The 13,245-nt window shown below is 51.9% G+C and overlaps 1 protein-coding gene across 2 annotated transcripts; it reads right to left on the bottom strand.

Annotated features, from left to right (window-relative positions):
• Positions 1-2,353: 2,353 nt before the first annotated feature.
• Positions 2,354-4,747, bottom strand: NEUROD1 (neuronal differentiation 1). 2 transcript variants are annotated; one of them, XM_054277822.1, is made up of 2 exons: positions 4,588-4,747; positions 2,354-3,502 (listed from the first exon to the last, which is right to left on the bottom strand). In XM_054277822.1, exon 2 carries the CDS (start codon positions 3,491-3,493, stop codon positions 2,399-2,401), a length of 1,095 nt encoding a protein of 364 aa, XP_054133797.1. In that variant the 5' UTR covers positions 3,494-3,502; positions 4,588-4,747; the 3' UTR covers positions 2,354-2,398. The 2 variants fall into 2 exon arrangements, with proteins under 2 accessions (XP_054133797.1, XP_054133796.1); XM_054277821.1 differs by lacking the exon at positions 4,588-4,747 and having other exon boundaries at positions 2,354-3,508.
• Between the last annotated feature and the right edge of the window lie 8,498 nt (positions 4,748-13,245).

Raw genomic sequence — 13,245 nt, 5'->3', positions numbered from 1 at the left:
CGAGTGTGGAGCTGCAGGCTCTGGCGAAATGCAGGGAGATGCTGCAAAATGCATCAGTCGGCGTCGCAATTAAATTTTAGCATGTTTTTAACGGGGAAGCCTGGCAGCAGGGGCTGCTGAACTGCTAGGGCAGGTTTGCTATGCTTACACGTTGGATTTCCGTAGCTGCAAACACCTTTAAAATAGACGCCAAAAGCTTGATTTCTCCTGGGGAAAAAAATGCCCTCATCCATAGCAAAGCTTGTTTACTTTCTGCTGGGTTTAGCTGAAATATTTATGAAATACCCCCGCTTTGCGACAGGCTTCATGTAAAGTGTTTCAGGTAACGTCTTAAATCTGTTTCTGACGGTCGGAGGCAAAGACCTGTTGATAATTGTTCCCGGTCATTAGGGGAATTGCTCTCCCGCAGGTTGTGTCTCCGGCTTTCTTAAGCCTCAGAATAATCAGCGAAGATTAAAGGAATACGTTTCCCGTCTGCAAAGGGGAAGGGACGATAAATCGATAGCGCGGGTCCAGGTCTGCCTTGCGGGGGGAAGGCGCACCTGCTGCCCAAGCGCGGGGCCCAAGCGCCCGCTCCGGGTGTGCGGGTCCGGGCCGGGGCCGGCTGCGGACACCCCGGGGCCGGCTGCGGACACCCCGGGGATGGCTGCGGACACCCCGGGGCCGGCTGCCGGCTGCGGACACCCCGGGGATGGCTGCGGACACCCCGGGGATGGCTGCGGACACCCCGGGGCCGGCTGCCGGCTGCGGACACCCCGGGGATGGCAGGGCCGGGCTGAGCCGCCCGGGCAGGTGCACCGGGAGCCCGGCGCAGCCCGCACCGGCAGCCGCAGCTCCCAGCGAACGGCGCTCCGGCCCCGCTCCCCTCGTCCAACAAATCAGCATTGCAAATAGCCGGGTTTATCTGTAAACAAACGAACGCCACCCCCCAGCCCCGGCCCGAGCACTTCTCAAGGTAAGTAAAGAACCCGTGTCCTTTTTTTTAGACCAATTTTATTCTACAAATAATAAGTGTTGCACCTTTCATGAGCTATCCGAATAAAACAATAATCCCATAGGAATTACTTACACTAAGAAAAAAAATCACATTTAAGGAAAAATGCAACATTCGACCAAATGTTCAATACTATGTTGTTGCCAAAGGATGGATTTTTTTTTTCTAAAATCCCAGTGTGCATTACACCATAATATACAGGATTACAAACAAAATTACAGTACAGATTGATTCCAGTTGAACCAGCGTTACATTTCAAACAGCACTTATTCTGGACTGCATTGTACATGCAATAGCTATTGTTCTAATTACGGATTAAATGGTTTGAATTTGTTTCAAGCTACCGTACTAATCGACTACAATAGGTATATAGCCCGACTTTAACAACCTGATTAGATTTCGGTTCAGATTTATAAGATGAGCATATGACAACCACGGATTGTGTGAACGTGTATAAAATCATGCATTTATAGCGCCTGGAAACATTAACATCTTCAAGTTATCTTTAAAAAAAAAAACAAACCAAAACCAAAACAAACAAAAAAAATTCCAACAAACCAAAAACCACGGAATGCCAAGGGGTTCAAAGACTAAAAAGAAACAGTGCAAATTGTATGTGATAGTCAAGCAGCTTTCGATTTAAAAAGGGTGTTGGCATTTGCTTATAATCTTTATATACAAGTTTGTGCAAGTAATGTGTTGAAATGATATGTTTTAATAGAAAATAAGTCTATCGTTCTTATATCTTCTCAAGACCTAGGGGATCTGGTTCTTATTGTACGGGGTAAAGGAAAAAGAAATTAAAAAAAGAAAAAGAATGAAAAAAGAGACTTGGATAGGAAAGAAATTGCCCGGATTGTGCATTTTTTTCTTCTTCTTCATCTATTTGAAAAGGAAAGAAGTGCTAAGGCAACATAACTTCTCTAAGCACTTTTCTGCTGGTTTAAATTAGTTAAATCATTTTGTATAAATTAGATATAATTCTACCTTTCCAATATGTATAAAAATTGATGAAGCTGCATGGTTTAAAATAGGAAATTCACGTTATAAAAAGTCATTAAAAATTCTGTACAAAATCACAACAAAATAATTCAGCATGGGAAAGGTAACAAGTAGTAAAACGTTGGTTGAAAAATATAGATTTCATATATATTTTGTAATTGGCCCATCGCTAGTTTAAAAATTGCATAGATCCTAATTATTGCTTGTGATTTTGTTATCCCGATCAGGTAATTGACGCGATCCCAATGCCCCTACCCCAATTTACAGCGTCGCCCCGAGGAGCGGCAGCGCCGACAGCGGGCCCGGGGCGGCGGCGGGACCCGCCGGGCCGCCCGCTGTAAACAAGGCGGTGGCGGGCGGCGGGCGCGGCTCCCGGCGCTCCCTGCGGCCAGGGCGGGGGGCTCAGTCGTGGAAGATGGCGTTGAGCTGGGCGCTGAGGACGCGCTCGTGGTGCGGGTGGCCCTCGTAGGGCGCCAGCCCGTCCACCGGGATCTCGCAGCGGGAGGCGGCGGGCGGGAAGATGGCGGCGTGGGCGGGCGCGGCGGCCAGCGCGGCGGCGGCGGCGGCGGCGGCGGGGTAGTGCATGGAGAAGGCGTAGCTCTTATCGAAGTCGGCGGCCGGCTCGTGCTTGAAGGAGAAGTTGCCGTTCACGCTGAGGGGCGGGCTGAGCGGCCCGTCGAAGGCGGGGCTGGCGCCCTCCGCCAGCCCGCTCTCGAAGAAGGGCTCCAGCGCGGCGCCGTAGGCGTGCGGCGGCTTGAGGTGGAAGAGGTGGGAGCTGTCCATGGTGCCGTAGGGCGGACTGGGCAGGCCCGGAGACTGGTAGGGGTAGGGATGCGCCGGGAAGGGCGCGCCCGCCGCCGCCGCCGCCACGTGCGGAGGCACCTCCTGGCTCTGCTCGGGGAGGAAAGTCCGCGGGTTGAGCTGCAGGCAGCCGGCCACCAGGTTGGTGGTGGGCTGCGACAGGCCCTTGCAGAGGGTCTGCACGAAGGACACCAGGTCCGGGCTCTTGCCCGAGCGGAGGATCTCGGAGAGCGCCCAGATGTAGTTCTTGGCCAGGCGCAGGGTCTCGATCTTGGAGAGCTTCTGCGTCTTGGAGTAGCAGGGCACCACCTTGCGCAGGTTGTCCAGGGCCGCGTTCAGCCCGTGCATGCGGTTGCGCTCCCGGGCGTTGGCCTTCATGCGCCGCAGCTTGAAGCGCTCCATGCGCGCCTTGGTCATCTTCTTCTTCTTGGGGCCCCGCCTCTTGGGCTTCTGGTCGTCGTCTTCCTCCTCCTCCTCTTCCTCCTCCTCTTCGTCCAAGTCGTCCTCCTCGTCCTCCTCCTCTCCGTTCCGCAGGGAGTCCTCCTCGGCCTCGGCGTGCAGACCCTCCAGGTCCTCCTCCTTCTTGTCCACCTCGTGCTCCTCGTCCTGGGAGCTGAGGCACTCGTCCGTCCAGCTCGGGGGGCCCTGCGGCTGCGGCTCGCCCATCAGCCCGCTCTCGCTGTACGACTTGGTCATGGTGAGCCTCTGCATGGCGGAGAGGACAGAAAAGAGACGTGTCAGCACCAGGAGCAGCGACCGTGGCCACCCGCGGGGAGAAGTTGCCCGCGCTTCGCTCCCCGGTCCCGCCGCCCCCTCCCGAGGGAAGCCCTGGATTCCCCACCGTGCCAGGGCAAACTTTTAATTGTCTCCGCGTTTCTGCCTTGTAATTAAGTTGACATATGTTCAAATGCCATTATGTAACTCGCCGATATTAGCGGGGAATATAAGCAGATTATGCGTGCGGGAGCCAGCCCGGGCGGCACGACGCAAGCGGACCAAGAGCGGGTTGTTTTGTTTTGTTTTGCTTCGGAAAAAATTCCTCAAACATTTTTGCCGAATAGGGTAAGGGGGAAGGAGGACACACGCGCACACAGGGCACCTGCAGGGACGGCTGGCGCCTGTGTCGCCTGTCCCCGCCGCTCTCCGCGGTTCCCCCTCGCCGCCTCCTTGCGTGGGGCTTGTCCGCCCCAGCGGGCACCGAGCACCTGCTCCCCGGTGCCGCCTCCGTCCGCAGCACTGTCACCGGGCTGCGCGGCCCCTGCCCTGCCTTGCCCCTGCGGTAACAGGTGCGGGACTGGCCCCGGCTTCCCGTCTCCGTCGTCCCCTCTGTTGCAAACGAGCATCGGTTCCTCGCTTCCCGTGCGGGGCTGGGACCGCTCCCCGGTGGCGTCGGGCGCACCGGGAAGGAACAATGCCGCACGGCCGCCGAGGCACAGCCTGCGCCGGGACCGCGGCGATCGCGCTCCGGGAGGAAGGGGAGCCCAAAGTTCGGAGGTGCATCGGTGGAAGTACATTAACATATCTAATATGCGGCTGTACAAACGGATTTAAATGCGTGCATGGACGCACACACGCATTTACATACATACATATATAAATGTACACACACGCGTACGTGTGTATGGATGGATACAGGTGTGCCCGCGCACACCAGCAGGAACGACCGCAAGCGACAATAAAACCTGAAGCCGTTCAGGCAGAGGCATATCCCGTCCGCCCCGACGTCGCAGGGTCCTCTCCCACCCCGGCAGAACCCTTTTCCCCGGGGGTAACACACGGTTTCCCGTTACCTCCGTCGCTCAGCCTCTCCTGCGCGGTGACGGTCTCATAACCCCGGCACAGCTGTCCGTGCGAGGGCGCCGCGCGTGTGTGCGTGTGGCGTGTATTTCCCGAGGTTGCCCGGCGCCGGGCTCCCCCCGTTATATAGCGGGACGGAGGATGCGCGCCGGGGGGCCGGCACCGGGACCCGGGCCGCGCGCGCCCGCCGCGCCCCGCGCGCCTGCGCCCCGCCCCGCCCCGCGCCCCGCCCGGTGGCACGCGCCATATGGCCGCCCACGTCAGGCGCGCGGCGCCCCCCCCACGTGACGCCCCTTATTTGTATGCGGCCGCGCGCCCGCCCGCGGAGCCGCCACGCCCGCGCTGACCCGCGGGCCGCGCCATCTGTCACCAATGGCACCGCCGACACCGCCACCGCCACCGCACAGCTCCGCACCGCTCCGCACCGCTCCGCGCCCGCCGCCGCCCAGCCCCGGCCCGCGGAGCCCCATTGTTCCCATTGTTCTGGGGTGCGGCCGCCGAGGGTTCCCGCCGCTACCCCGTTACATCTCCTCACGCGCGCCTCTGGCCCCCCGAGACTCCCGGTCCCCGTCCTTGTCACAGGCCCCCTCCTCTTTTCCCGGTTTGCGCCGGTGCTGGGGAAAGTGGACGTCCCGGGGCTGTGACACACACACACACACACACACACACACACACACACACACACCTGCCGCTCTGTCCCAACGCCCGGAGCAAACGCCGGCTCGCTTTTCCCGGGTTTTCGGTGGGAATGCTGCCGGTTAACGGAAAGTTTGGAAGAAAGAAGCCGAGTGGGGCGGCTTAAGAGTCTTCAAATGTCTCGGCGGAATTTGCAAAGGCCGCCAAACCTTAGGGATGCGCTTTGAGGAGGGATGTAACCCCCTTGCATGATAGCTGTGCTACCGGCACGCGTTATCCGGATATTTATTCAATAAAAATAAAATTATTTTCACCTCTTGAGGCTTTAAATGCGGAACAAATCATTCCCCCCTGAGGAGATGGATTTGGAAGATAATTTTCCAGGTCGGGTTATTTCTAAAATGTTTCTCTCCTGTTGGTGACCTACATAGCCAGGGGCAGCAGGAGGGGACTCCGGGGATGTTCGCCTTGTCGGTAACCAAATACAGAGGGCAACCGGCTACTTTTTGTTACGTCGAATCTGGCCGGTTCCCGGTGGGAAGCGAGGGCCAGCACCGCGGTGTGCGCCACCCGGTCCGGCGGACGCGGCTGCAGCGGGGCACCCGCGGGGCCCGGCGGCTGCGGCCCTTCCCTGCGGCACGGAGGGGACGGAAGCGACCCACCGATGGATGGCCCTGCCCTGGCCACCGATGGATGGCCCTGCCCTGGCGAGCCTTCTCCGGCCACAGAGGCACCCCCGGGCCGGGGTCCGGTGCATGCCCGTTCCCTGGGCGGCTGGGCCGGGCCGGCAGCCCCCGAGAGAGCGCGACCCCATTAACGGGAGCTGCGGGGGCGGCCGCGCTGCTGGAACGGACAAGTTTTGGAGGCAGTGAGGTTCAAACAGGTTTGGAGCGTGCACGAGAGAGATGGGTCTGGTCCAGCCCTGTCTAGATTACTGGAAAATGTCCCTTTGAATGACTCTGTCTGGGAATACACCCGGGAATGTGGTGCACTGGGGAAACACTAGGCAAGAGTATTGGGAGGAGGACACTGACAGAAAACTGCATCTCGGGGAGCGGTGAGAACTTTGGGGTGCTCGTGTGCTTCTGAGTGTGATGAACACAGTCATCTTCCCTGGGAGCAAGATAAAATCAACACGTTGTCGGTTGGCAGGTAACTAGAGAGACAAATAAAGAAGCAGGCAGTCGGACAGAGGGGCTTAAACCCGGCTGGCCCGGCTCGTCCCACCCCAGTGGGTGACTGACGAGGGTACCGGTGGCCGGGCCCGCAGGTACGGGGCCCTGCTCCGGTGCCGCCCGTCGGGGCCGGGGACGGGCGCAGCGCTGCGGGGGCCCGGGGCTCTCCGCCGTTCCGCCTTCACCTTCCCGCCCTTGCCGGGGCTGCGGCGCTGCTTCTGCTCCCGGTCCCGCAGGCAGCCGGCTCTGCCTCCCCTACTCGGGCCGTCCCTGGCTCAACGGCTCCAGTTTCCCACCTTCCCGGTTCCTCCTCTTCCCCCAGCCGCTTGATTTTATCGCTCCAAGCGTGCCTATTTTTTTCTCCCTGACCTACAGACTCCTCCTTCTCCATCTGGCTTCTAATTCGGCTTCTGTTTATTTTTCCTCCCGAATCCTTTGGTTTTCTTTTCTCTCCCTATTGTTTTTTAATGATTTTAAAAAAATTTTCATTTTGTCTTTTCTTTTCCTTTTCCCTTTATTTTAATTTTTCTTTATTTTCTTTTTTTTTCCCTTTTCCTTTTCCTTTTCTTTTTCCTTTCTGCCCCCATCCCTCCCTCCCTAGCTGGCTTCCCGCCCCCCTCCCCTCCTCCCGCGGCGCGGCACGCGAACCGCACGCGTCCCAACAAAGCTCCGTCCGTCCGTCCGTCCGTCCGCCCCCGCTCCCGCCTCAGCTGCCGCCCCCCGGCGCTGGCAGGAGGCGCTCCCGGGGCCGCCGCTGTCCCAGCCGGGAGCGAGGGGGGCTCGCTGCGGGGGGAGGCAGCGCTGTGGAAACGCCTTACAGTTGTCCGGAGCGCGAAATCCGCTCCCGACGAAATCTCTTGGGTTTGCGGCATTATCTTAATTAAGATAATTGATTCATATTGCACCTGCGAGAGTGCGGGGAAAAGATGCCTCCCCAAATAGCTTGGAGCTATTGGAGAGAGGAAGCCGCGCTTATAATTGAGCGAGTGATTTACTGCCCGGGTAGCCCGGGCCGCTCGGGCTCTCCTTTCGCTGCCAGGTTTCCCGTCCTCCCTCTCCAGAGAGGCACACACGCAAAACAAGGAGGTTATCCTGATTAAAAAACAGAGAAGGGAAAACGTCTCTGCCCGCTGTCCCTGTCCGTCTGTCCCTCCCCAGGGCACGGCACCGCGGGGCCGGAGCGATCGGACTCGGGAAGGGCCGGCCCGGGTCTGCCCGCGGCGCTGCCCCGCTCCCCAATTCCAAAGGCTGCGGCCACAGGAGGGGACGGGACGGGAGGGCACGGGAGGGGAGGGCAGCCCCACCGCCCGCATCACCCCGAGCCGGGGCCAGCCTGCCGCTGGAATCGCCGCGGGAGAACCGCGCCCTGGATGAGCCTCTCCGGTACCGGTTCGGTGCCACCGGCGTGAGACGGCTCCGCGCTTCGTAGCGTCTCTCTAGGACACAGTGTACATCTGGGCTCCAAAATTGGTACGGATGATTAAGGTGCCTTTTCTGCTCTTTCCCCCCTTAAAACTCAGTGTATTAATTTTATTGAGCCTTTCCCTGCTAGATAAACGCTGTTGTTGTTTTAATTCTATAAATGTAAACTTCTATTTAGTTAATGGAAAATACATCACCACCGAGGTTTAATTATCAGCTTTTTAAATTACTCTTTTAGTCAAGTGCACACAATTATGAAATCACAATAGATTTAAAATATAATTCAAATTGATTAAAAACAAACAAATCAGAGAAGTACGTACCATTAAAGCAAATGTCTAAATTGTATTGGTAGGCCGGCTACCTCCTGAGCTATAGTTTAAATAGCGTCAGCACTCTGCTATCGGTGTCAAACCACCTCTGTCATTAGGAAAAAGGATTCTTATCAGAAGGGATTTAGATGCTGTTATAACTGCAAAACCTAATTATTTTTGATCCAGGCATTTACCCCCAGAGTCCCACCTTGTTTAAATAAAGTGTTTTCTTTCCTCTTGAACAAATGCATTTCCATTTGAATTAAATATTGATAATTTGACCTTTTAGTTCCTTTAACTAATCAAAAGGAAAAAAAAAATCCAAATGTAGATCCTAGTGCCTTGCCCTAGTGGGTCTTTCCGCTTGAATAGACACTGAGATTAAATGAGTCAAACTTCCTCTTTCATTGCACTCTCTTTGCACTAATTGCTTATGCAAAAATGCAGATTTGTATTAATTAGTAACTCCACTGATTAGTTCGGTGGTATTTTCACGTAATAAATCATGCTGCAGACACGATTTTTGGCACATCCCCAGTAGTGGCTCAGGATGCAATAAGTTTTCCATATTAAATAAAATCTTAGCCTAAATCTACCTTTTCGTTGCAGGTACACTGTGTACCACCTGCTGTACGCACCTGCTACGGGAAATTACCTTCTGTCCCTGGCAAGGCTCTTTCCTTGATAATGTACTCCTCTTCACAGGGTGTAGACTTTAAAATGGGACACATGAATCACAGAATCAAAGAAGGAGAGAAATCTGATGTTATTTTTAACTCTTTCAAGTGAATAATGTTCATTTTAAAGGGGATGAAAGATACATGTATCTATGTAAGATACATCAATGTAGATTTTTTTTTTCCTTTTCTTTCCTATGCCCAGCCACATTATCCCCTTTTACAGCATCACTCATTGCATGCCCAAATTATCAAACCCAAGCCCATTTTTATTTTGTACATTTCTTTCTCTTTCCTTGAGCTGCAGAGGCTGAATTTGTGCAAATATCACACTAGTTAACTGGAGCCCACATCTCAGTTGGATACAGAGGCCTCAGCAGCAACAAGGCTCCACAGCATCTCTGATGGTATCTACACAGTCCCAAACCCATCCCTGCTTGCTTGTATCCTGAAACCTCTATAAAAATCTCTCTAGATCACACACAGGCTGATGCACAGCCTCCAGCAGCTGAGATCTACATGTGAAAAATCTTTCCCAATTCTTTCTAAAATCGTCCTAGACATTACGTTTCTCCTGGTTCCCTGAGACTGAGTGGTCTATACTTCACACTGTGTCCTCAAGCAAGGCAGCACAAGGCATTGTTGCGATATTTGCCACAACAAACAGTGTCAGTTGGTGCAGTGCTTGTTAAAAAGAATATGAGGCTCCAGAGAAGCATAAAGGATGATGACACTGGGGTCATTTCCTTACAGGTGATACTTTCCAGGGCGGATCCTGACCAGTCTTTTTTTCCTTTCTGATAAAACTCTCCCTCACTTAAGCAGTGCTGTTGCCACAAACACACTTGCAGGATCTGGCCTTTGGCCTCAGTCTAAGCAGTGCAATGGGGTGGAAGAGCATCAAACACAGGTGCCAGCAGATTATCCAAAGCTTTGCTGAGATTAAAATCTTGTCTCAATATGAGTTATTGCATATTCTCTAAATAGAAATCTCCTTAGTGGTGGCTTTAAAAGGTCTGCTTTTTTTTTCCTCTGAGAGAAAATAGCAGTTGAACCCCAGGCTGTGCACATAAAAGCTTATGTGTTTGTTCCCTATGGCCATCCAATCTGAACATTTTGCCAACATTTTGCACTTCCTAGCAAAGCTACTGCTTCTGTTAGTGTTCCTTTACTGAAGAAAGTTAAAGCAAAAACACTCTTAAAGGGTTATACACAAAAATGGTCCTGATTAATCTCAGAACATGGTTACTTGTTTAAGCAATATCCTGAGAACAAAACAAGAAAGGTTAAATCAATGATCCACAGGGATGGAAAAAGAGATTCAAATAACCATTAAATCTTATTACGTAATGCGGCTTTGTTTTTACCTCTTGGAGTGAGTTCACACCTGGATCTGTGCTTTAAGTGCTCCACAGTGAGCTGGGCACGATGGAGAATCATTTCCCATCACAGAACAGTGTAACTCCCACAGCTGAAACTCTTGCTAAGCACTGTAAGTGTATATGAGGATATTCTGAGTTATACACATCACCACATTGTAAGGGATTGCCTTCCTCTGCCGTTCCTGTCATCGCTCCCCTTTTACCCCCCTGACTGTCACTGTCAGCTCACAACATTGTGTGAATGCCTAAGAGTGTGTGTCGCCACATGTGACTGCTTCTCAGAGATGCTCCTGGGACATTAACCATCCCAGCTATGGGTGTGATTATCCCAAAACTACACTTACATGATGTTCTTCTCTGTTTCTTGAGGAGGTGTCTCAACCTCTAATCCACAAAGGACAGGATAAGCATTAAATAGCACACTTTGTTTTCCCTCTTTCACTGCAAAGATTCACAGAAAAGATGCTATCTTGTCATCAAAAAAGCACTTTTGTTCTTATACCACTTCCTGCAGAGTGTGGTTTTATTGCCCTTCATTGTCTGGAGGAAATCTTAAAATTCACCTACAGGAGGTATATGTATATATACCTATATGAAATATATATGTATATACATACCTATATGTATATACATACCTATATATTTCAGCCCTAGGGCTGAAACCAAGCACAACCTAGACATAAATAAACTGCAGTCATGTCCCAAGGGCTTTCAAAGGCAAATGTCCATGAGGACCAAAAATATGTCCAAACCCCAAAATATTTTATTGTAAGTTCTTGTGCAAAATTAACTTTCTGTGATATTTCAGGAGGGAAGATGCAAGCCTTGTTGAGGTGCTCAGTGTCAGAGAACTGATGGCTGTGGCTCAAAGTGACTGTGGGAGACGTGTGGACAAGGAATGGTCTCCACACTGTAGCCTTGGAGAAAGGCTGGCTGTAGTGGAGTTCTGGCATGGGCAGGCAGGGATGCAACAGTTAGGATGTTCTGGCTGGAGTAATCTTGCAGAGGCATCCTTAATGCTGAGCTTTAGCCCAAAGCTCTGGGTGGGACTGTTTCTGGGGTGCTGGGACTGAAGCTGTGTGCCGCAATGCACAATAACTTCTCTCATGTACCAGGTAGATCTTTCCTGTTAATTTGTGATGAATCATGCCTAGGAAAACATTCCTCTTTGCAAATCATCATCTGAGCCCAGAGATGTATGCCCAGTGTGTCCTAAAAACCTGTAGCTCTCTCATCTGGCTTAGTCCTTCTGTCAGAATTTTTTTCTCAGTGCTGAACCTTTGCTTGGTTTATGTGGATTCCCAAGAGAGGAGGAACACGCTTGTAAATCACTGTTTTCTCTACAACTGAGCTCCAGTTACATGCCAATATGATAATATAAATATTTACTTGTTTTGTTCCTCTTCACCCTCACAAATGGATAAGAGCATCTGGCCCTTTCTTAGTAGCCTATTGTGAGTTTGCTAGAGCATCCAGTTGTTTATGTTCACTTGAACAAGAGAAATAACCATGCTGTCCACTGCTTTGCAGAGTGGGGTCACTGCTGAAAGGGGATGTTAACCTCTCCTTCCAACAGGAATGGGGAATTCTCACCTGGTCACTCTTCAGGTGTCTTGCAGATCTGTAGTTGACAATTTCCCATGTGAAGCAGTGGAGAAGAAATCCATGATTTTTGTATTTCTGTATGTTTATCCTCAGACTTCATGCTGTGTTATTTACAGAATCTTTTTGACAACACAAAAAAACTTAAAAACCAATGACAAGACAATGGAGAATGAGATCTAGCATTTTTAAAACTGACTTTTAAAAAGCGGTGGAAGCAGAAATACAGAGTATAACATTAAGATGTATTTTTAAAGATCTATTTCAAACTATCATCTGTTGTTCTTCTGTATCCATGTCACCTCTAGGTAGACTGATGCTCTGTAAAACTATCAGTAAAGAGAATGACTACATATTCTTTCCAAAATTAATTTAAGGGTTGCAGTTGTCCAGAATTGAAAGGCAACTTTCAGCAGGTTGTTTCTTTTTGTTTGGTTTTCTTTTAAACTGGGGGGTTCACAACAGCAAGAATCCCTACTTCTGATAGATTTGTACTTGTAAAATGATTTATTATTGAAAAGAGTTGGCAATTTCAGCTGGTGTCAGGTTTACTCTATCTCAAGTAATTTATAGTCCATTTCCTCTACTGTAGACCCACGGGTAGTTACAAGTTTCTTGGGTCACCTTGATTTCCAATTTTCTGTTGCAAGTTTGGGGCAGCTCGTTCAGTGGTGCTGTGAGCAGAAGTTTGGGAGCTGTGAGCAGGAGGGAGCAGCAGTGAGGAGTCAGCCTGGCCAGGGGTGGGCAGCCCCGCTGTATTCCCACCCTCGGGTTAGGGGCTGAGGGAACGAGCCCGAGGGGGAACGAGCCCGAGGGGGACAGCTCGGTGCGTGCAGCACTCGAGGGCTCAGTAAAGGCCACTGCAGGGCAGTGTGCCACCTGTGCAGCTGGGGAAATGTAACAGCTTGCTGCTGCTCATGGGGGGAAGGCTCACTCCCTCTGCCTACTGCTCCATTTCTCTCTTCCCTTTGCTCCTGTTGGTGGGATCTGCTCCATCCCCTGATACAGATCTGGTGTCCGTGGGACTCAGCTTAGAAAACCCTTTTGTCACTGAACTGGCTACATTGGCTCATAGAAGACCTGACAAACACCTTCACACATGCAGAATAAGAAGCAGAAGCACACAGCCAGGAGAGAATAAGGACAGGGAGAGAGGGGGAAAAGGAGCAGATGGAGACCCTCACTTTTTCTGCTGCAATGTGGTTCTGCATTGAGCCATCGTGACTGGTGGCACTGCACCATTTTCTGCTCCTTGTTAAACTATCTGGGATGGATGTGCTGAAAACACCATCACCAGGCTAGATGGACCTTTGATCTGGCCCAGTATGGGACCACATTACATTTACAGTATTTTGTACTTTTTCTCATTTTTAGCTTTGTAGGAATGGCAGAAGGGAAGTCCTGCCTATCCTAGTTTGGATCTCTGAAAAAATGATCCCAGAG

The sequence above is a fragment of the Melozone crissalis genome, unplaced genomic scaffold (assembly GCF_028551555.1).
Source record: "Melozone crissalis strain CALT ecotype California unplaced genomic scaffold, PUWL_Pcris_2 ptg000023l_1, whole genome shotgun sequence".
Classification (NCBI taxonomy): Eukaryota; Metazoa; Chordata; class Aves; order Passeriformes; family Passerellidae; genus Melozone; species Melozone crissalis.
The sequence above is the reverse complement of the archived record's forward strand: the minus strand, read 5'-3'. Positions and strand labels throughout refer to the sequence as shown.